The sequence below is a fragment of the Polistes canadensis genome, unplaced genomic scaffold (assembly GCF_001313835.1).
Source record: "Polistes canadensis isolate GaletaPanama2010 unplaced genomic scaffold, ASM131383v1 scaffold_155, whole genome shotgun sequence".
Taxonomy (NCBI): domain Eukaryota; kingdom Metazoa; phylum Arthropoda; class Insecta; order Hymenoptera; family Vespidae; genus Polistes; species Polistes canadensis.
Window position 1 is genome coordinate 336,731 of NW_014569702.1, and position 22,700 is coordinate 359,430.

At 36.8% G+C, this 22,700-nt stretch overlaps 5 protein-coding genes across 13 annotated transcripts; 3 read left to right on the plus strand and 2 right to left on the minus strand.

The window, feature by feature from the left end:
- The first annotated feature begins 345 nt into the window (after window positions 1-345).
- LOC106788829 (zinc finger protein 354B-like) lies at window positions 346-3,662 on the plus strand. Of its 2 annotated transcripts, none has more exons than XM_014752437.1 (3): window positions 346-629; window positions 719-871; window positions 933-3,662. In XM_014752437.1, exons 1-3 carry the CDS (start codon window positions 483-485, stop codon window positions 3,192-3,194), a joined length of 2,562 nt encoding a protein of 853 aa, XP_014607923.1. In that variant the 5' UTR covers window positions 346-482; the 3' UTR covers window positions 3,195-3,662. The 2 variants fall into 2 exon arrangements, with proteins under 2 accessions (XP_014607923.1, XP_014607924.1); XM_014752438.1 differs by having other exon boundaries at window positions 508-629; window positions 709-871.
- A 497-nt stretch (window positions 3,663-4,159) lies between these two features.
- Window positions 4,160-6,860, plus strand: LOC106788831 (sphingosine-1-phosphate phosphatase 1-like). 2 transcript variants are annotated; one of them, XM_014752442.1, is made up of 6 exons: window positions 4,160-4,363; window positions 4,768-4,938; window positions 5,012-5,277; window positions 5,374-5,575; window positions 5,652-5,876; window positions 5,948-6,860. In XM_014752442.1, exons 2-6 carry the CDS (start codon window positions 4,826-4,828, stop codon window positions 6,363-6,365), a joined length of 1,224 nt encoding a protein of 407 aa, XP_014607928.1. In that variant the 5' UTR covers window positions 4,160-4,363; window positions 4,768-4,825; the 3' UTR covers window positions 6,366-6,860. The 2 variants fall into 2 exon arrangements, with proteins under 2 accessions (XP_014607928.1, XP_014607926.1); XM_014752440.1 differs by having other exon boundaries at window positions 4,160-4,359.
- Window positions 6,861-6,895: 35 nt separating this feature from the next.
- On the minus strand, window positions 6,896-8,742 carry LOC106788833 (PIH1 domain-containing protein 1-like). Its single transcript, XM_014752450.1, has 8 exons — window positions 8,657-8,742; window positions 8,432-8,592; window positions 8,262-8,349; window positions 8,007-8,189; window positions 7,755-7,927; window positions 7,437-7,676; window positions 7,196-7,342; window positions 6,896-7,120 (listed from the first exon to the last, which is right to left on the minus strand). Exons 2-8 carry the CDS (start codon window positions 8,492-8,494, stop codon window positions 7,085-7,087), a joined length of 930 nt encoding a protein of 309 aa, XP_014607936.1. The 5' UTR covers window positions 8,495-8,592; window positions 8,657-8,742; the 3' UTR covers window positions 6,896-7,084.
- A 66-nt stretch (window positions 8,743-8,808) lies between these two features.
- LOC106788832 lies at window positions 8,809-19,656 on the minus strand. Of its 7 annotated transcripts, none has more exons than XM_014752443.1 (8): window positions 18,048-19,656; window positions 12,910-13,115; window positions 12,650-12,785; window positions 12,399-12,538; window positions 12,069-12,333; window positions 11,899-11,965; window positions 9,136-9,253; window positions 8,809-8,871 (listed from the first exon to the last, which is right to left on the minus strand). In XM_014752443.1, the coding sequence occupies exons 1-8, from the start codon at window positions 18,109-18,111 to the stop codon at window positions 8,824-8,826; spliced, it is 1,044 nt and encodes a 347-aa protein (XP_014607929.1). In that variant the 5' UTR covers window positions 18,112-19,656; the 3' UTR covers window positions 8,809-8,823. The 7 variants fall into 7 exon arrangements, with proteins under 7 accessions (XP_014607929.1, XP_014607931.1, XP_014607933.1 ...); XM_014752445.1 differs by lacking the exon at window positions 18,048-19,656 and adding an exon at window positions 15,414-15,992; XM_014752447.1 differs by lacking the exon at window positions 18,048-19,656 and adding an exon at window positions 13,305-13,519.
- LOC106788836 (ribonuclease H2 subunit A) lies at window positions 9,012-11,568 on the plus strand. Its single transcript, XM_014752452.1, has 2 exons — window positions 9,012-9,096; window positions 9,168-11,568. Exon 2 carries the CDS (start codon window positions 9,256-9,258, stop codon window positions 10,027-10,029), a length of 774 nt encoding a protein of 257 aa, XP_014607938.1. The 5' UTR covers window positions 9,012-9,096; window positions 9,168-9,255; the 3' UTR covers window positions 10,030-11,568.
- Window positions 19,657-22,700: the final 3,044 nt, after the last annotated feature.

The following is a 22,700-nucleotide window of genomic DNA, read 5'->3' on the forward strand; positions in this document are numbered from 1 at the left end:
ATCCAAGAAATGTGACTTCGACCCGATTGGATTAGAAGCACATTCTATTACGGCTCGTTTACAATTTTTCATACAAATCTCTGTAATCTTTTTTAATCTATTTATTATGCTCGTCTTTCTCATAGACCTACCAATAAAAATGGACTCTTATTGTAAATTCCAATTACCAATTAGGTTTTTTTTATACTAAGTTGCCGTCAATATGTCCGCATGTGAAAAGAAAAAAAAAAGAAAAAAAAAAAGGCACACGCGGCGCGTATCCATTCGATATCCATCCGATATATATTCGATATACATTCGATATACATTCGATATACATTCGATATACATTCGATATACCTTCGATACACGTTCGATGATGACGTCACGAGAAATTTTGCCTTTTTCGTGAAAATTCGTACCGCGAAGGATTTTCCAAAAAGGAACATTTCAAATAGGGCCAAGGCATAAATACAGCCGGCAAAGAAATACGATCAAAAATAATGACAAACCGAGATAATTATTTATGCCGTGTTTGTCTATCGTCGAGCAACGACAATCAACCTATCTTTTCCATCGAGGACAATTCTACGAAAGATAAGAGCGTCCAGGATTTGTCCGAAAAGTTATGGCTATGCGGAGGTATCGAGGTCAGTCGTATTCAATATTTCTTACCTACTTACATTATTACCATTTAATACAAGCCCACGGAATCTAAAGACCTTTAAGATTGCCTTAGGTTGCCGAAGACGACGGATTACCCGAGCATATTTGTATAAAATGCATTCTCAAAGTCAATGCAGCTCACGAACTCAGAGAACAGTGTCAACGAGCGGATGTCAAGTTAAGACAACTATATGGCAAAGCGATCAAAAAAGCTGACACTGTCAAAGTACGTATTTATATTTTACAATTGATTTGAAATATCAATCTTCCGTTATTATTATTTCTAGGATCAATATTGTCAAACCGAAAAAGAACACTTTCCACTTCTAACGAAAGAAGAGGATAATTATTCTCTTTTACGTTACCAAGATTCTATGTCAGACGACAAAACTAACGTCCAAATCTTGAAAGAATCCGATAGTAATATTAAGACTGGCAATGAAATATTGTCAGATACTGATAATAAATTAGAACGATCGACGCACGAGGTACCTGTTGTTAAAAGAGAAGCTTATCGTACGAGAAGACTGACGATGTTCAAAAGAGTTACCTCAATGGAAAATTTGAGAAATCACAAAGAAAGACAAAGACAGTATATAAAAAAAAATGGGAATACAAAATACGACAATGGCGAAAAGGATGTGCTTTTAAATGCGGAAAATGCGTGTAATAAGGTAGTCAGAGTTTCCGCTACGCGTTCCAATTTAAATCTCAAATGTACTCAATGCAACAGATGTTATTCCAGTAAAAAATCCTTAGAGAGGCATATTTTAACTCATAACGAAGCAAAATTTCAATGCCAAAAGTGCAACAAACAATTCTTTCATATCGATGAATTACTCCAACACGGTAAACTTCACAGATCTAATGAAAAATCAAAGTTAGTACCGTGTAAAATATGTAATAAAAGTTTTAGGAAAATAGATACTATGGTACGACATTTGAATGTACACAAAAGAGTCAATCCCAAGGAAGTGTTTTCGATACTCAAGGAAATTAGAGATAGAAGGAAATTGGAGAACAACGTGCAATCTTTAGAAATGAATAATCGATCTATCCTCTCTCTAGAAGATCAAAATTTATATGATCGAAAGGCATTGGATAACGGTCTCGACGATGGGATCAAAAAATTAACCAAACAAATATCGGACACGGAGGAAAAAATAAATCATTTCTATACGTCCAGTTCCGAGTCTAATAGCGATAATAAATCTGATTCTTTTGATGGCATACCTGTTTATCGTTGCAAGCATTGCATTAAGTGTTATACAAAGGAGACATCTCTTCAGCGTCATTTATTAAAACACGACGAAAGAAAATTTGTTTGTAATGTTTGCAACATGAAATTCTTTCGTCAAGATAGGCTTAAAAGCCATAGAGACAGATACGGGCACGACGAGGATAAAGATTGTTCTATACCTCAAAAACCGCCGGACGACAAGTTGGCTATTAAGTTAATTAATAGTTGGATTAGAGAAGAATTGGATTCGGATAACGAAGGTAAAGGATTCCCCTGTGAAATTTGTGGTAAATCCTACGATACGAAAAAATCCTTATTGAAACATCAGACGAATACTCACGAAGTACAAGAAGAAAATTGTTTCAATTGCGGTAAGGAATGTAGTTGCGCCATCAAGTGCAAAGGGAATCGAAAAAATAGTGAAAAAGAGAAAAACTTTACGTGCTTAGAATGTAATAAAAGTTTTGAAAAAGAAATCAAATTACAAAGACATATGCGAATACACGAACGTACGAAAGAGCAAAAAGATTCGAATTTCAAACGATTTTTGTGTCATATTTGCAGTAAAACTTTTAGACAAAATACAGGTCTTATGTTTCATATGAGAACGCATACTGGATATAAACCTCATGTTTGCAAATATTGCGGACGAGGATTTACGTCAAATTCAAATTGCATTAATCACGAAAGAACGCATACCGGTGATAGGCCATTCGTTTGTCACTTTTGTAGCGCCGCTTTTGCTAAATCTTGTACTCTCAAAGCGCATATTACTACGCATACCGGCGAAGCTAATTATCACTGCAAAACTTGCGGCAAGTCTTTCAGACGATTAAAATATTTGAAAGAGCATAGATTCACGCATACAGGAGAGAAACCGTATGCCTGCAAAATATGTGGAACAGCTTATAGCCATTCTGGCAGCTTATTCGTTCACGAAAAAAAATGTAAAGCCCAGTACAATAATTATCAAACTACGACGCCGACTCAAACTACGACGCCAACTCCAAATACGCAAAGTTACGCTCAATCTCAAGGAAATGTTTGCGTTAACACACCCGTCATACCTCCTATTATTTCAACACTGCCGCAATCTCATATAAATAATATTAATAGTACTTTAGGTTCTCAAGCGAATAAAACTTATATCGACAGCGTGCAAAGAATGAACGCGCACGCTGCTGCTGCTGCTGCTGCCGCGGCTGTGGTAGGTACGTCTTCGTTGCACGTACATCCTAGTCCGGATATTCCAGATGTAGCATCGGCGGTTAGAAATATTGCTATCATAGGACAAGTATTTTACTCTTAAAAAACAAATTCGATCAACGATCAAATTAAAGATAACCAGAACCTTTCTGTGATACATGACAATTTTTAATAAGTCCTTGTCAAGTCTTAAGATATTGAATGTGCACTATGGATAAACAAATGTTTACATTATTTTTAGCGAACCCCTATGCGGATTATTCTATACGTTAGTATTGTTAGCGGGGTAATGGGTACACGATGCATAGAAGTGTAAAAACGTATGCATGCGTTAACTGTATGTACGTATACAATCGAGAAGTAATCTATCATGCGCTGGATTGAATTATTATTTTATCTAGAAATTTATTCATTTAGATTTTTTTATCAAGACCGTGTTAAATTTTTTAATATAAATTTTATCTTCTATATGAGAGTTATTTCTTACGATCATTTTTGTGTATGAAACATGTATATCAGTATATCCTAAGCTATGTACCACATATCATTGTTCGCGATATAATCGATAAAATATCACGCGTACAACGGCAACGAGTATATGAACCATAAGATTCTTATCAAAAAAAGATATCTCTCAACTTTTTTTTCTTTTTATACATTCGAACTTATTGTACGTGCTTACATATACGTAAATAAAAGGATGTCAGAGAGTAAAAGATAGTAAAGAACATTTGCAAATAGGAGAGATTGCTTCTCGCTCTATACATACATACTATTATGTATGTACAAATTCCTACCATTATAACTTTTTAATATGAATTATATATGTATACAAAATAAAAAAGCAATTTAATATTTCCTTATTACTTGCATATATTTTCTTGAGCCATATGAAAAATTGTAATTTTCTTCTTGGATAGTTTCTATTTCAAGCTAAAATAAATAAAAATACTCTCAACGATCGTATCTTAATACCGAATAATCAATCATTCTATGGAAGATAACGTAATTGCGTAATTAATCGACAAATGATTATACATATATATATGTATATAATTTTTTTTCTTTTAAGTAAAGGAAAAAGAGTGAAGTAGGGATGTGATCTCATAATATACGAATAGTCTGTGCTTATAGAAAATAAATATGGGTTAACATATATTTTATTATTAAATAAACTACTTTAGTTAATCCGTTGAATTATTTAGTATGATAGAATGTGAGTGAGTGGATGCGTGTGTCATCGTGCATCATGCACCGTGCACGTACAGGTAAGTAAGTACTTCATTTGTACTTACTTTAGTTATGCTCTCTTAAAAAAAAACTAATTTCACACTTATCAAATAAGACACGCATCCATATAGAAGCCAAATGTCATGTTGATCGTTGCTTTAAAACATTTATCTCAACTGTCAATAGTGCAATTTTTCTTTCAAAAATTAATTAATTCGATTAACTAACGATTCACCTTTTTTACTTCGAACGTAGATTCATTGTAATTTAGACGTTATTATTGCAATTATTCGATTGTCTTGACAAAACGATTGTTTAAAAATTGGTTTTAAGTAAATAACCCAATGAAAAGAATAAATAAAAAAAGAATTGATACTCAATGGTAACAATTGTTACTAACTTATTATTAGTATTCAAAATTAAAAACAAGTATTTTAATATTTTAGACTTTGAAACAATACAATGTGCTTTAATCGCTAAACATCATATATTAAAGTTACCGAAATGTGGTTGCTTGAAATTATTGAGTACTTAAAGGCTCCACATCTCGTCGCTAATGTACAAGAGTTTTTTGGAATAGAAATAAATTATAAAATAAAATATTCCGAGAATCATAGGTAAGAAAATATATCAAATGTTTAAATTAATACGGATATTAATGTATTTATGTGGATCATTTTCTTTTCATAGGTTATCCGATAATAAGGAACAAAATGGATATACTAAAACAAATAAATTATTGAGCAAAGAAGAATGCCCTTCTAATAACTATTTCATGAAATTAGAATCTCCAGCATTTATTATTAAGAATCGTTTTTGGTACTACTTATTTTTATTCGGTACAGAATTAGGAGATGAAATATTTTATTCTGCATTTATACCCTTTTGGTTTTGGAATATTGATGGCGCAGTTGGTCGGAGAGTGGTCTTAGTGTGGGCTATTGTTATGAGCATTGGTAAGATACACAATATATTTAACATATTTGACAAATAAACAAAACATTCTATTTCTATGATACGTACGTATGCATAATTTAGTCCTTACATCGCAGGACAAGCATTGAAAGACATTATTTGCTGGCCAAGACCGGCGTGCCCACCAGCTGTTAGATTACAAAGTAAATGGTCTCAAGAATATGGGATGCCATCGACTCATGCTATGGTTGGAATTTCAATTCCATTTAGTGTACTAATATTTACAATGAATAGATACATCTATTCGTTTTCTATCGGTTTTACAATAGCTTTCCTTTGGTAAATGTTAAATTGAGTTAAATCTCGCTTAATCTTTTTTAATAATTTATCAAACATATCATCTTCTTTTTTCTAGGTGTACGCTTATCTGCACGAGTCGACTTTATTTGGGAATGCATACGGTGTTGGACATTGTAGCAGGATTATTACTAGCTATTGTGCTAATGATTCCATTGATACCTTTAGTAGATGCTTTAGATTATTATGTTATTACAAATCCCTGGGTTTTAATACTTTTAATATTAATTAGCATTACCGCTGTGGTTTATTATCCATCTAGCGACAAATGGACACCGACTCGGTAAGAGACATTATACATGTATAAGTTCAATTTCTTATTATTTAATATATACATGGAATATGTACTCGTAGCGGTGATACGACTATGGTTGTTTCCGTAACTGCTGGAGTTCATGCAGGAGCATGGTTAAATTACAAGACAGGGGCCTTTTCTCTTCCGCTTCTTCCACCACCATATGATATTATTTGGCCATCTTATCGTATGTTAGGATGTATGATTCTTAGGACGATATTGGGTTTCTGTAGCGTCATTGGAACTAAAGCTATTTGTAAATCTTTCTGTTATACTATAATATGTGCCATACTTAAAATCAATTCTAAGGAGCTTATGAAAACTGAAAACTATTTGGAAAATACGAGCAAAATTTTCACCGATCTAGTCTATAAATATCTAACTTGTTTTATGATTGGTATAAATACCGTATACCTTTTGCCAAATGTCTTCACTATAATAGGTATCGAACGGCCAACATTTTATACAGAGTTGTAAGATTAAACATTGTCTTACAACTTTTGATTTTTTCAAATATTTGCAAAATATTTCTCATATACAAAATCAATTATTGACACCTCAGAATTGTCACAGTCAGGTCGTTAGACTCTTTTTTTGATTTATGAACAAAATGTAAATAACATATAATTTTAAGCTTTATAAATGAATTAAACATTCATTGTGTGTACAGATTCAATTTGGCGTTAAATTTGTAGAAAAGAGATATAATGCTATGAGAATAAAAATAACTCAGATGTGCGCACATCTATATAACTATGTTATATTCAGTAATTAAGATGCACAATAGGATAAAGTTTGAACAGTGTCAGCAGTAAACAACATCTTTATTTTCAATTTTATCTTCCCCCCCCCCCCCCTCCTCTCAAGTGGAGCTTAAACTTGTATAATGAGAATGTAAATGTAACAAAGCACATATCACTTAATATAACAGAGAGAGAGAGAGAGAGAGAGAGAGAGAGAGAGAGAGAGATAATTCAAATAAAATATAATGAATACACAATAATCAATCAGTTTTGTGTGTGCGTTTTGTATTTCGAGAAAAAAGAAATTACTTCATGATAAATATTCATTAGATATCTAGATTTCAACGAATGTTGTTGTCAGTAACTTAAATGATTAATCCATTGTATCGTAGAAATGAATGAATGCGGGATAAGCATATGAACTTAATGTTTTTTTTTATCTTACCATTTCTACTATATATTTTCAATTGGCATATTTAATCGTAAGATCTGTATCGCATAGAGATAAAAAAAATAATTTTTAATATATTCATATTCAACAATGTCTATTTTATATTTACTTACCCTCAAATCTTTATCAAAGAAGCTTTCCGTTTCATTCAAATTAATAGTGTAAGGCATACATATATCATATGCAAATTTGTTTTCATTCGTTGTTGTAACGATAATGCGATCGACGTCAAGAAGTACATTCAAATCTTGGCTAGATACCTAAGAGGGAAAACAAGAATGCATAAATTACAAATCATATAAGTGATACAAATCAAAGAAAAAAAAAAAAAAAAGAATGAAATATATATCTTACTCCTTTAGGTATAAGAAATAAACCAATTAAACGTTTTGCTATTCCTTCCAATGATTCTTTTAATATTACATAATTGTTAGTCGCAGGTTTTTGGCAATTATTTTGTAGTTGCGTCAAAGTAACTGACCGATCTGTATTTAATGTATTTGATATTTCTTGAATTAATGGTTTTTTTGACTGTGGTAATATTTGACGTGCTTCGCGATCATCAATACGTTGCGGTTGAATCGTACCCATGACCTATTGGAAATGAAATTCTTATCAATCTTCCAAGTAGAATTTCTTAGCAAATAAAGGGGAGAAAATTAAATTATTCACTTTTCGGTTTTTCAGAATAATACAAGTTTTGGAATCCAGAGATTTAGCAAATTTATGCGATACACCTTCTATTATAACGGTCATTGTAAATAACCATAAATAATTTTGAGTTTGACATTTTTCAAAATAATTCTTATTTATCGCAACATCATGAGTCATGCATAAGGTACCACCTGTAGAATAATATTTTTGAGCGCGATAATAAAATAACATGGATTGTTAATAATTGCAAAATTACGATTTAATTTTTGCCTTTATCAGGTTCTAATCTCTCTTCGCCAATGCTCATTGGTATAGAATAAGCAGGTGTTTCTTGATCTAAAAGAGAAATTAACGTCTCTTCTGATATGTCTTCTGGTGGAGGTATTTTATTTGTTGTACATATATTTAAAAACACTTTTTCACCCGCATCTGTTTTTGTTTTTATACAAACACCTACAACATTACATGATAAACATGTTTACGGATATTTATAGAAGATTTTATACCTATATAAGAAATACATACCAGGCGAAGGATGAATAATAATGGATTTAGGTTTTGCTTCAAACCCTTGTTTTAATATTTCGTCTATTTCAGATTCATGTTTATTTTCCTGCAATTCAAATTGGCATATCACTATTGGATCAACATAAAAAATGTGAAGAATTATTTTACTTAGAAGATAGATTACTTACGGATAATAATAAATTTTGTCTCAATATCGTGTCATCAATATCGAGTAACGTTTTATCACTCATGATTATTCTTCTTGTATTATTATTTGTTATTAAGTATTATCAAGAAATTATTTAATGTAGTATATTTCCTTCAATTATTTTCTCATTGTCGCTTTTATCTGGAAACAGTGAACTTAGATATTTAATCAATCGGTAATTACTGTTGACCTTTTTCTTTCGTACCTGAAAACAGAGATAAAAGAGAATAGAAGAGAGAGAGGTTTCGGCGAAATGTAAAGGAACGACCACCAATGTACCGACCAATGCACCGACTAATGTACCGACCAATGTATAGACCATTGGTTATTGCTTCAATGGCCGTCGCTAGGGTCCGTCGCTAGGGTCCGTCGCTAGGGTCCGTCGCTAGGGTCCGCCACTAGGGTCCGCCGCTGCATGTACTGTAAAAACTTTGGCGGTTTCTCCGAACGTCTTTTTGATTTGTTTTTGAGGTTAGATCAACAAAAGTTATCAGTTTCAAAATCGATATTATAACAGAGATGAACGCTGAAGAAGAAATGGATAAATCGAGTGAAGAGGCAAACGTAATAATAAAAAACAGAACGGAATTGACGTCTTACTTTGAAAAGATCGACCATAGCAATAATGACATTTATTTTTCCGAGGTAAGGTCAATAATTTTACAAGAGTTTCAGATCTTTTACCCAGGTCCAAACGGTTCCAAATAATCGTTTAGTATTATTTTGTAGATTCCAAATGTTTGTCGCGATGAACCGTGCCAATTGGGCGTAGACGAAGCAGGAAGAGGTCCTGTATTGGGTCCTATGGTATACGGAATAGCTTATGCACCATTGTCCCAGAAGCAATTACTCGTAGACTTAGGTTGTGCAGATTCAAAAAGCTTAACGGAAAATCAAAGAGACTGTATTTTTGATAAAACATGCCAAGCAAGCGATCAAATAGGATGGGCCGTGGATGTGATATCTCCTAATGTCATTGCCAATAGTATGTATCGTCGTAGTAAAGTATCTTTAAACGAGCTATCCATAGATTCAGCAATTGGATTAATCAAGCAGGCTGTTAAAGCTGGTGTAAATGTGAAACAATTATACGTCGATACAGTTGGAAAGCCAGAAAAATATCAATCTCGATTGGAAGAAATATTTCCCGAGCTAGATATCGTTGTTGCAAAAAAAGCAGATTCTATTTATCCGATCGTTAGTGCTGCAAGTATTTGCGCCAAAGTTTGCAGAGATCATGCAATACGTGCGTGGCAATTTCGCGAAGGTTCTAACGAAAGTGAATATGGCAGTGGATATCCTAATGATCCGGTAACTAAGAAATGGTTGTTAGCCAACATTGATTCCGTATTCGGCTTTCCACAGATTGTTCGTTTTAGTTGGTCTACAGCAGAAAGGATTCTTGAATCTAATGCATTAACCGTAGAGTGGGAAGAAATAGAGAATCCTGAAACGCGTAAAGAGCAAAAGATATCTAATTTCTTTGCCAAATCACCCTTGAAACCTTTCAATAAGTTTCACTTTAAAAAGCATGCTTTTTTTACAGAAAGATGTATCAACAATGCTGGTACTCTATGATTTCCCTCCTTCCGAGGTTACCATCGACGTAATAGAAATGATATTTTGTAGTCGAATCTTTTTTTTTGTTTATGATTTTATTTCCTTGGTATACAAGAGATATTTGGACAGAATTCTCTTCTTTTTATAAATCTCAGTACTTTGAAAGATCAGTAATATAGTGATATTTTTTTCTCTATTTCTTAACTTAACATCATTTTACCTTTTAATCTTATACATACATATATAACGTACGTTTTATTTATGTACATATGTACAAAATATTCTCGTCGTCCGTCGTCATATATGAAATTTTATACGAGATATATATATAAAGGTATAGAATATCTTTACATATTCTACGACTATAATTAACAATTAGGAATGTTGTGATCGCGAAAATTGGAATATCTTTGGTACACACAGTCGTACACAGTCTAGATTTACATACTTTACAATCATCCTAAAATATGACATTATTATAATTTAAGTGATTTTTACCGACTAGAATGATCAAAGCCATAATTTAGAGAACGCAATGTTAATTGATTTTCTTCTTGTTCATTTTTCCAACGTCTTCAAGCGTCCAATGTTTCCAAGGTCTTAAACCACGAGAAATGAATCAGCTTGGACAATGGTTTTACTCGTTAAATTGACCTTAACGCTTAACAACTGAATAAACATCGACTTACAGTCCGATGATCAATTATAAGATTTATTTATTTGACAAGTATGTGTGATCGTGATTAGAATGGTGATTAGAATGGCGATTAGAATGGCGATTAGAATGGCGATTAGAATGGCGATTAGAATGGCGATTAAAATTGTGACATGCATTGGAACGTGTAATGGCATGCCGCCTGGCGATCGGTATATGAAAAGTGTTTAATCGTAAGTAAGAAATTTAATCGTAAATATAATAACGACGGTATGATTACAAACTCTGACGCAATTATACGTAAATAGGAAAAAAGTACGTGTCTATAAACGTACATAGTGTACCTGGACAGGTGAACAGTTGGTTCGATCGAGTTTGGGGTGATTTTACCTGTCAAAATAAGTCGACGAACAAAGAGTAATATTTTGTTGTTCTCTTTTGATTATGAAAGAGACTTATTTTGACATGTAGCGGATGACCGGATACACCCTGTTTTGTATCTGAAAAATGAAAATTCTATCGATCGTTCGTTGATCTATTTGTTTTGTCTTATTAAATGATTCATTCGCGATAAGATCGATAGAACGCGATCGAGTTGAATGACAGATTGATTACGAATAAATACATATGTTAGTTTCATAGATTTGATATATCTACTTGCATATAAATAATGTGAAGAATTCTTAATCGGTTCGAGCCCGATTTCTTCCTACACCATACACTATATTTTGCCTTTTTTCTTTCTTGCCAAATATCAATGATTTTTTAATTTGCAAGCGAAAATAATTTTTACTTGTTAGTATATCCTGACGAAGACATCGGTGAAACTACATATTATCGAGTAGAAATACGAAAAGAAAAAAAAAAAAACCAAATTATCTAGCGGATTGAATGATTATCAATAATAAAATCAATAAAGTCTTTGTGACTTTATTGGGAAAATATCGATCGTGTTAATCGATCGTGTTAATCGATCGTGTTAATCGATATTACGATCGGTTTCGCGAATCGGTTTTACGAATGTTTCATCAGTATGCACGCGTATGCACTTTAATTAAAAAGCGACAGACACTTTATGCGACACTAGCTTCGCTAGCAATAAAAGTGGAATGATAGAAAAATATAAAAAAGATCAATCATTTGGTAGATAATTTTACAGCGATCCGGTATCACACACAGGGGCGGCGAAGGAGGGGTAGGAGGGAATACGTAAGGGTATCCTTCGGCCTTACCGGAGTATAAGCAATCCTAGGGTTAGCAGCGACAGGGACGATCCTACGGATTTGATATTTGCACTGGCTGCAACAATATATCGAATAGAGAATATATTCGATTATTTCAAGTTAATGTTTAATAACGCAACATAGGATGCAAATGATATTTATTGAAAATCAGATTTTACCTAAAATGTGTTCGGCGTGTGTATGGCCTTGCGCTCTTGTCTCCCTACTCTCCATTACCGGCATCTTTAAGGGCCTTTCACCCTCTATACTGAGCTCGTTCGATTTCCAATATACAGTCGCTATCGTCGCCAGGCATTTGATCTTCATGTCACCCTTCTTGAAGTGCTTCGTTCGCAAACGAAACTCCAGACCAAGTACGGCAGTCTCTAGACCCTCGCGGTCTACCTCCGTGATATGAGGTCCTCTTAGGTATTGTGGATCGACCTGATCGACAAAGGAATATACACGCTTGCGTTTTCTCTCATCGAGGAGAAATTTCATTTACTTACGGGCTCGCCATTTATGAACCAACTGAGCATGGCGGCTGGTTTCGATTTAGCCGACGTACAGTTGAATCGCACGACGTCCGATACTTGATACCGACGTCTGCCAGGTCTTCCCGTGATAACGGGGCCATTTTCGGGTAGAGCTGAAAATAAAAGTAGCTACATTTTCTGTCTAGGAACGTTAAAGAAAACGTTAAAGCGTTCTGTCTAGAAACGCATATTTGTTAGGTCAAATGTGTGGTTGAAGTACTTACCGACTACCATCATATCCGAATGATCGGATACAGTTTGAAAGGAAGGTGCTTCCGCCGAGACTTCACACCTATATCTCCCAGAACTCATTAGATTAACGGAATAAAGAACGACCGATCGTTCGGTAGAGTTATGTATCTAAATGACAGAAACACAATAATAATGGAACAAATATATGTATATATATATATATATATATATAGATGTGTGTGTGTGTGTGTGTGCATATCGTATGGAAGAAAAATCGTTGAAGGATTCTTACGTCGACGGAAACGCCGGGAAGTGAGAAAACCAATACAGGTGGCATATCCCTAGGTACGTATCGATAAAATTCGTTGCCATCTTTGTACCACTTAACCGAATAGAGTATCTCACCGTCCAGGTTAAAGCTACACTCGAGACGTATGTTCTGTCCCCGTACCACGTATTGCGGTATAACAAGTTCCAGCATCCTGAGCGCTCCTACTTCTAAAACAAATGCATACAAATGCATACAAATGTGTCTACCCAATATGCGGATAAGCATATTCTTTTCTAAAGGATACATTGTGAACCAGCGCGCAACGATTAATAGTCTGATTTGATATTAATCGAATGAACTTTATCTCAACTTGACCTTATTGAGAGAGAGATTGCATTATTGTATGCTATTATTACGGTTGCAGAGAAGCAAGATGAAGATAGAAAGAACATCGCGAAAACAGAATCGTCAATTGCGAACGCCCTTTGCGAGTCGAAGTTAGGAAAAAACGTGTGCGTCTTGTTCTTCGAGAACTCGAGATACCGAGTCAGGAATCGAGTCAGGAATCGAGTCGGGAATCGAGTCAGCAATCGAGTCAGCAATCGAGTCAGCAATCGAGCCAGGAAGGAGATCGAGAAGCAGGAGCAATACCTTACTCTTCCCATTGCCTCAGCTTGGCCACTCGCTTTTTTGCCAGAGGCGCGTGTTCGATTGACTCATGGAACGATCCAACCCCTGTCGTTCAATATGCATGAGTTATCATTCCTAACGCTCCAAGAATGAATCATACCTTTATATGCGTATCGCACTCGTTATACCCCTCTATCTATCCATCCTCCTATTTTTCTCTTTTCATTCATTTTCTTTTTCTTATTAGTCAAAATACGTACGATTCGAACGGGAGAAAATGTGTCTTAATAAATGCGTTGAAGTTAGAGATAAAAAGGGGTGTCGCGTCGGAAGAGAAAAAAGACCCCGCGACTAACGAACGGTTAATAGGTATGAGTAATCGTCGCCGGACTGTGAGGTCACCGGAAAACAATGCCATTTTTCTACCGTTTCGTCGTTATTTGAGAAACGCATTAATCAGCTTGTCCAGCAACGGACGGTAACGTTGATGTTGCCAGTTAATTGGTCGTTAAGAATCGATGATTTAAACTCGTGATATTATCGAGAATACCAACGGTAAGTATTTCTAGTCCTTAACGTTGATAAAAGTTCATTCGCTTCGTCCAACGAGATCAGTTTTCCAAAAGCTTTGCTTTTCTCGAATAATGTTATTTTCTATAAAAATGTAGGGATAATAATATTAGGACAAAATGAAAATGATTTGATAAATAGGTACGTGTAAAAGTAGATTTTTGTACGGCTGCCAAATGACCGTGATCACGCGTACTTAATTTAAAGAAAGTCTGATTATACACGCTTATAACGCAATTTCGTGCGGTCGACGAGGAGAAAGAGCGAGGATGACTATCGATCTCTCTACCTTAAGGGCAAATATCGAGGGGAGGTCTGCAAAAAGAAAGCATCAAATTCGAAAATAGATTCGATGTAAACTCGATCGACCGGACTTCCTGGATAGGAAATAAAAAGCCAAATTGGAGCTACTCCTAAGAAAAGGATAGCAAAGCGTTGGCGTCGCGTCGTCAGGGTTATGTCGTCAGGGTTGCAGTCCCTGTCGTCTCGACGCTCTGTCGCTTAATTTCGTTTTGATATTACTTTACAAAGTAATCGTATACCGGTCGAAGAGCGAAGCCAAACATCTGCGGGTCTCATCGGCTAACTCCTCTTGGCTGCGTTAGGGCGGGAGAGGGCAAGCGGTGTCGCGTGTAGTTTTCACAAGGGTCGCACGAGGGTCGTAGGAGGGTCGTAGGAGGGTCGTAGGAGGGTCGCGAGAGGGTCGCGACATCCCAAGAAAGAAAGGGTCGAGCTTTTTCTATCTCTCTCTGTCTCTCTCTCTCTCTCTCTCTTTGCCAAACGTGTAAAAACGGGAAACCTTAACAACGACGTATAGCTTCGTTTCTCCGACTATTCTTCTAACATTTTAACTAGACTTTTGAGCACGGTTTTGCTTCATTTTTACCATGGGAGATAAAATGGAAGAGAGAGAGAGAGAGAGAGAGAGAGAGCGATTTGCATATGCATACATTCACGCGAATATCTTTTGCGTATGCATGTAAAAAAAAAAGAGATGGGATATAGGGCACGCGTAACCGGCAAGACCGTCGTAATTCATGCCAAAAGCAAATATATATTGTAGGCTTTCTATTAAAAGATTCACGATCGTTGAGAAAGTTTGGAAAAGAAGGAAAAAGCATCTCACGCGACACATCCACCCTGAGAGAATAAATAAAGGGAAAAAAGGAAAAGATTTGGTACTCGTCTATCTTATTTGAAAAAAAAAATCGGGAAGAATTTTTGTATAAAACTAAGAAACGATTTAGTCCCATCGAAGAACAGGATTCTAAATAAATCGGAGCCGAGTATTTTTCTATATTTATATTTATATCGATAATCCTTACTTATACGTTTGTCCCGTGCGTCAGGGTTACGCCAGGTTACGACGATTTTTGGATTGTTGCATTAGTCGCAGTTGGTACGTCCAAATAAACTAATAGAGAAGTGTCCGAAACTACTTTACATAGTAGTACTACACATTTGTAGTAGGAAAGGCGACAAGACGCAGAGTTGAGAATTATAAGGTAAACCACTATGATGCATCCTCGATCCATTATGATGACCGACACCTCGTGCTCCTCCTTGCCACGGGAAGAAAGGGAAGAATTTGCTGATCGACATTTTCAAGGGATCAGCCACGAGATCCGTAGAGACTTCCTTCTCGGATGACGGTTTAACGCATACATACGAAAGGAAAAGAGAGCGTAAATTATCGTTGCCCGATCGAGAAGAAACTCTGTCGCAGTTAAACGATCTTTCGTTTCTTTTTAGGTATTTCCCGGAAATCGATACTCGCGCGCAACGACTCGAACGTCCGAAGGAACCAACGAATTTGCTTTTTGCCAATGTTTCTTTCGCGAAATAAATTGATTAAAATAGTGGAGGGCAACAGGATGGCCGGTCGCGCGCGCAATGTTCTACTTGCGTGCACCCACCCACCCACATTCGTAGTATCGTCGGATACAATCGACAATAGTCAAATTACCGGATACGACGCATCCGCAAAACCGATCGCTCCTCTCCTCGGCTAAATCTATAGTCTTTCGCGTGCGAGTATATAGGTAGATTTTCTTAGTCGCGTATAAGAATGGGTCGTTGGCGCGTTTTCGTTATCCCCTCGACACTAGTGTCTAGCCATTCTCTTGGCATTCTACTGGACGGCAGTCGATGATAAGAATAACAAGGTTCTAGCGAGAGCCCTCGATGTACGGACGTTGAAAAATCCCTCGATCAAAACCTTATCCCTTTGTCGCTTTTCCATCGGATTCATTAAATGGTTTTTGCGTTTGAAATTGATTCGACGCCAATCTATATCAGAGATTGAATATATTTATGAACTTGACTGATGATTAGCGAGAGTTAACGAGTTTTTTAGAGGAAAGACCATACGCCGTTTCTATGCTCTTGCGGTGCACCTAACCCTATTTCTTTCCATTTTAGTTTCCCCCGAGAGTAAACGGCCAGTAACCCTTGAGCGTTTATTTAATAAATACACAGTAGAAATACTCTACTCGTTCAATGTATAAAAGACTTAATCCAGTCCACGCCGTTGATTGCATTGCCTACAAACTTTACGAGATTATTTGGCGTACGCTTAGGATCGGCAATTTTCTGTCTGGCTTAGGTCCGCAGAGAGAACGCGGAGTATTGTATATTTTTTTCACTTTTTTTCTTTTGTTTGCTATGTGTCAGAACAAAATCAACGATAAAGTAACCTATATATCTGTTGAAACGCATATATGAAAGCGTATATTAGAAAAAGAGACGGACGCGATAAAATTATTTTTTCCAACGTCATGGTACACCGCGCGCATTTGAAACGTACGGCAGATGGTCCGATGACCGTCCTGCCTTCGACCGTCCTGCCTTCGACCGGACACGACGACGAGAGAATGCTTTCCTGCTTTTAAATTGGCCAAAATCGTTTTTAATTGAAAAATGTTCGATTTAATGGCAAACCTAGGTAATTTGCTTCCAGTTGGAAGTGGCCATTATTAATAAAATATAGGGGTTGGGGTTAGAGTTATTATTAATTCGCTCTAAAATCGTTGAAATCGCGTATAATAAGGATCCTGTTCGAAAAACAAGCTCTCAAGACAGGAACAGTGTAAAGATATAGGTAATGTTCGCAACGACGCGAGTCGCATCGAAATTCAAGAAATAGACGATGCAAACGTGCGCATACAGTCATAAACCCGTAATGTTCCTGGAATATTAATCGAGATAATAGCGGTGCTACGACCCTTATAAGTGGATATTCGATAAATAAATAGGTATTTAGACGAGAAGTAAACGATTATAATATAACAGAACAAATATCCGTAAGTGGAATATAGAGGAAATGTGCTTAAGGTTTCGTTAGGTATCGCGAATCTAGTATCGCGAATCTAGTATCGCGAATCTAGTATCGCGAATCTAGTATCACGATGATGAGAAAGATGACGAGAAAGATCATTCTCCGGTCCGCTCATTCTTCTCGAGCTCGCACCTACCGTTGCGTCTATCGTCTCTCGCGCATACTCGATTCCCGCTAATACGCTCGCCATTCTTCTCGAGCTCGTAATTAACAATCATTATTCGCGAATCATTCTAACAACGCCCACACGCATAGCTTTTTCAACCTAATTCTCTTTTTAAGCACTATTTTATGTATGACACTCGTCTGAAAGTTTGGAAAAAGTTTGATTTGTCGAAAGATGGAATAGAGGGCGTACAATTATTCTCGTTACGAACCACATCTGTCTGTAACAGAATTCTTCAACTCTCTAAATTTGACGAGTCAATTAATGTGTACACATGGGTATCTACACATTTCCAGAATCGTCCTTGTAAATTGAGTTAGAATTGGAGCTGAAACAAATCGATTTTTCGAAGAGTCGAGTTGAATTCTCCGTCGGAGGCAAGCTCGACAAAGAACCGCTTGACAGACGAAAGAAGAGCAAGGAATTAGGGCGAGGCAGGCGAATAGACGGACTTACCCTCGGTGCCGAAAGCAAAAAGCAATAAGAGAAAGATCGGTCCGAGCTTGCTATGCCAATCCATGATGATGATGATGATGATGTTGTTGTTGTTGTTGTTGTTGTTGGTGGTGGTGGTGGTGGTGTTGGTGGTGGCGGAGGCGATGACGATGACGAGGAGGACGTCGCGACGTCGCTCGAAGAAGGAGACGCGCGCCAGCGCGAGGCGAGCCCAGTTTCGGCCCTGGCACGACGGCCCTGGCACGACGGCCCTGGCACGGCCCTGGCACGGCCCTGGCACGGCCCTGGCACAGCTCTAGTCAGGTCGTACGTTGCCCTTTGACATCCACCAAGATAACGGGAGCGTCGGTCATCGAGACTTTTCTTTTTTCTTTGCCTATCTGTCTGCTGCCAACTGACACCGAGGTGACCGCGCGCGCGCGCGCGCGCACTTTGCACCAGTGCGCGGTCTACCGCCAAAAAATATTCTCTCCGTGAGCTATGTCTTGAGCACGAAGCTGCGAGCACGACAAGCGGATAACGCACGCTGCTAACCACGACGAAAGTCGTGCGAGCTCGGACACGCGCCGCGCGGAAATACCGGTCGCCAAGAAGGCTTTTGCCTTTGGAACCGACGCCAACGCCAACGCCGCCGACGCCAACGCCGCCGACGCAAACGCCGCCGATGTCAACGCCAACGCCGCCACCTCTTCCTCCGATCCTTCAACCACACCACCGTCTCGATATTGCAATTTCTAGTTTTGCTCATAGTATTCTCCTAGTTCTACTTGTTTTTTCCTCAATAAGTAGCAACGCGTAGGGTACCTCGACGACCACGCCTATCCCCGAGCTCGATATTTTGTTTCTTATTTTATTTCAATTCTATGTATAGTTCCATAAATGCATGTATATATATATGGTTGAAGGTAATCGTTGATGCGACAAGATGAAGGGAAAAAAACCTTCCGTGCTAAAGTTAAGAAGACCAACCTAATGGGAAATAATCGAGTTAAGTTAATGTTTTGTTAAATGGAAAAGTTGCGTCGAGGAAAAGGCGTAAGCATGCATCGAAAAGCGCGGATACGCACATTCGGTTTGTTCGTAGATCTTTATAATACGAGATTTGTAAGTTTTGTGGCACGCGCTTTGTTACTCACGCATGCGTATGTCATTGCATCTCTGTTATTTGACGACGGTAGCTTTCTACTTATATATGATAATATGTTGTGTAGTACTTGTAAAAATGCGCGAGGACGAATGAATAGTGCGCCGTTACACATTTAAATAATTAGATTAATATGCATCGATCGTTACTTATCTTAATGTCGTCTGCATCTATTTTCTTCGTATCAAATAAATATATTTAATGCGCAACTCGATGATTCGCGATAGCGTAACTTGCTCGCGAATTGTGAATGCTTCGGACTAATGGAGAACAGTAGCTTCGTTTAGAGTTCTTACCAGCACTTTAAAGATCCTTTTAACGCAGAACTATACTTTATACGTCTATTACCCGTATATACGCGCAAGTCGATTGAACGAGTCTCTTGTAGCGCTTTTATTTCCTGCCCTCGTTTAGCTCGCGCATCTCGTAGAACCCGCATTTCGTACAATTACCCAAAAGGTTCTTTCAAATTATTAATGGTCATATCGAATGTCCCACACTGTTACAGTTTATTCAATTCGCGTCTCTCCACGTCACACTTCGATATTCCGTGTTGACTTTTATTATTGCAATCTTAGATTTACTGAGCCCATTTGCAAGAATATGCAATTATGCAAACTCAATATTGAACAAAGTTGAACTCTTTGCTGGATCTCGATTTAAGTTTAGACAATTGTTTTGTTATCTTTATAATAAATTGTACTTAATATTATTTTTGAAAAATAATCGGAAGTTAGATTCGTGATAATCGTGCTAAGTATGCGCTGTTCTAATCTAAGCAATAGCTCGAGGGAAACTTTTTCAAATATCGTTCGCGTTCGCGAGGGAGAAAAAAGAAAGAGACGAGGGCGGGCAATTAGTTGGGCACGAGCATCTGCTCGTATATATTTTCCTGTTCCTCGTGCGTGCGTGCGTGCGTGCGTGCGTGCGTGCGTGCGTGCGTGCCTGATTGCCTGCGAACCAGAGACAGAATCTACGAGAGCTAGCTAGCAGCTGCCCAATTTCCATGATAGAATGCGAGGAAACTACACCGATTAGCGTCTTCTATAGATTTCACTAGATACCGCCTATTCAAAGAAATATAATTTTCAAGAAAATCGTTTGCTTGATTTATTTCATGAATAATTTTATCCTATGGCAGTTTATATATTGTCATCTTTGTAATTATCGTTATTAAGAAATATCAAAGGGGACGACTTATGCGTGAAACATTTTAACGAGTTAGAAAAAGATTGCACTGTATTATATTTGATGAGAGAACGAGTCGAGAATCGCAAGTATCTCTACTATCATAATCATAATCATATCGAGCTATTTAGGCGAGAAGCGTTTCTTTTTCCTTCCTTATCGTCTATCCATTCGTTTCCCCTACTTTTCTCGCTGCGTTTCATAGTTTTACTTTTGCATTTGTCGCTTTTACGGACTTAACTTTTTCTCGAGATGACCCACTTTGTGTCTTCCAAACGGAAAATGCACAGAGTCTTTGCCCCATCTCTCTCTCTCTCTCTCTCTCTCTCTCTTTTCGGTCTTTCTTCTTTCCTTTCCTTTCCTTTCCTTTTCTTTTCTTTTCTTTTCTTTTCTTTGCCTTCCTTCTTTCCTTCTTCCTTCCGTACCGGATCCTCTTTATTTTACTTTTACATTTTTTGCGCCAACTTTTGTTATCGTTCTTTGTTCGAATATTGTTAGAAAAAAGAAAGATTACCTACTCAAAGTTTCGTTTCATTCGTAAAAGTCGCATAGCCAGGAAGGAACCACTATAAGTGATTATGTTTCACGATGAATCAAATAAATAATTTATTTATAATTAATTATTATATATTAAGAAAGCGTGTAAAGTGCGCCGCTCAATCATTATTTGTTGCTAATATATATTACCTATATAGCTATGAAACTGTTGGTCCTTTTATCCTTGGAAGAAGTGTCGCTTTCGTATAACAATTAGATTTCGACTGGCTCTCTAGTATTGCGCCTATCATTTCTACAAGGATATTTCTGAACGTTTTGTCTCATGTAATGTGCGTCATAGGCTCAGTTTGTCATTAAAAAAAGGATATTTTTTCGTTGACGTATGTATGTATGTTGTACTAACAATAAGTATGTCACAATGCGACGATATAGCTATGACGAAGTTAAAAGACGGAGGTTCTATCATTTTGCGGATGCTTTTTTTGTTTGTTTTATAGATTTGTTTCATTTGAAAACGAAAGCAACGTCCTACTTGTTTCTTCGCGTGCATTATTTACGAGGAGAGAGAAAACGTTTATAAACAACGGAGTTTGGATGAAGTTTGAAAAAAAAAAAAAACAAATAATCGTTCCAAAGACACGATGCGCGCGTAATTGCGACGAACATTTTCTTGCGCACCTCTCGTTCCATTAAATGCAGGTCATTTCATCGAAAATGGTTTCATGTCATGGCATTTTCTATATACGCAAAGACCACACATTTTATGAGCCGGTTTCATGCTCGCATAAGCATCTGTAATATTCCTCGAGTATCTACTTACGCAACACGACTACTTATACTTTTGCAAGTATGTTACATATACGCTGCGTACATATACCTATTATATCTATATGTACCTATCAACTGTGCTCATATTAGTGTACATATAGTGTATATATATGTACTTACATAAAATATACATCAAGGGGTGAACCAAATTTAAACGGGACTAGAAATCATCTATTTTGATTTCAAAGAGACTATTTTCAAGCTGATTATATCAATAAAATAGAATGCATTGATTTTGATTTTCAATACGATTGAAAATGTAGATTTGGGATCGCTCCCAAATTTGCTCGTTGAATTACAAAAAAAAAGTCAAGTATGGTTGTAATGGTCATAGAATAGTATTTTCTAATCATTTTAAGAGGTGACCAAAATATCGAAGCAATTATTAAATACTTTGGTATATCATAGATGCCGTACCGTTTGCCATTCTTACTTTCGAATCTACTGCGAGAAACGTCTATCGAAAAATGTTTGAGAGAATAAGAAGGTTGCGCGAAACTATGTCGTACGATGATATTCACGAGAGACTCGAACTGCGAGCGCAACTATACCTACATATGTAAGTAGTATATCCAGTCGTTCGAACGAACAACTCCAATTGATCAAATCGACTCTAGGAAGAAGGTTGGGGACTTGGTAATACTTTTCAAAATTCTACCATGTCATTTCGATTATATTGCATAGAGTATTTAACGATATTAGATATATTAGATATGGATTTATTTATTCTCCAAATTATCTAATGAAATCTCGATAGACCCGAGAAGATATCAACTTTGCATCGCAAACGATCGGAATGAGAGGAATGGGCTAGGATGAATTTTGGGTGTAAGCAGAAGAAAATTTGACGAATTTTCGAATACGAAAAGATCAAGTCGAAAGAAATATTAGCCTAGGGAGCAAACGAGAGGGCGAATATCGATTTTCGGTCGCGCTAATAAATAAGCGCATGCGTCTTGCGTACCGCTTCTACCTGGTGTTCAAAGAATTCCGAG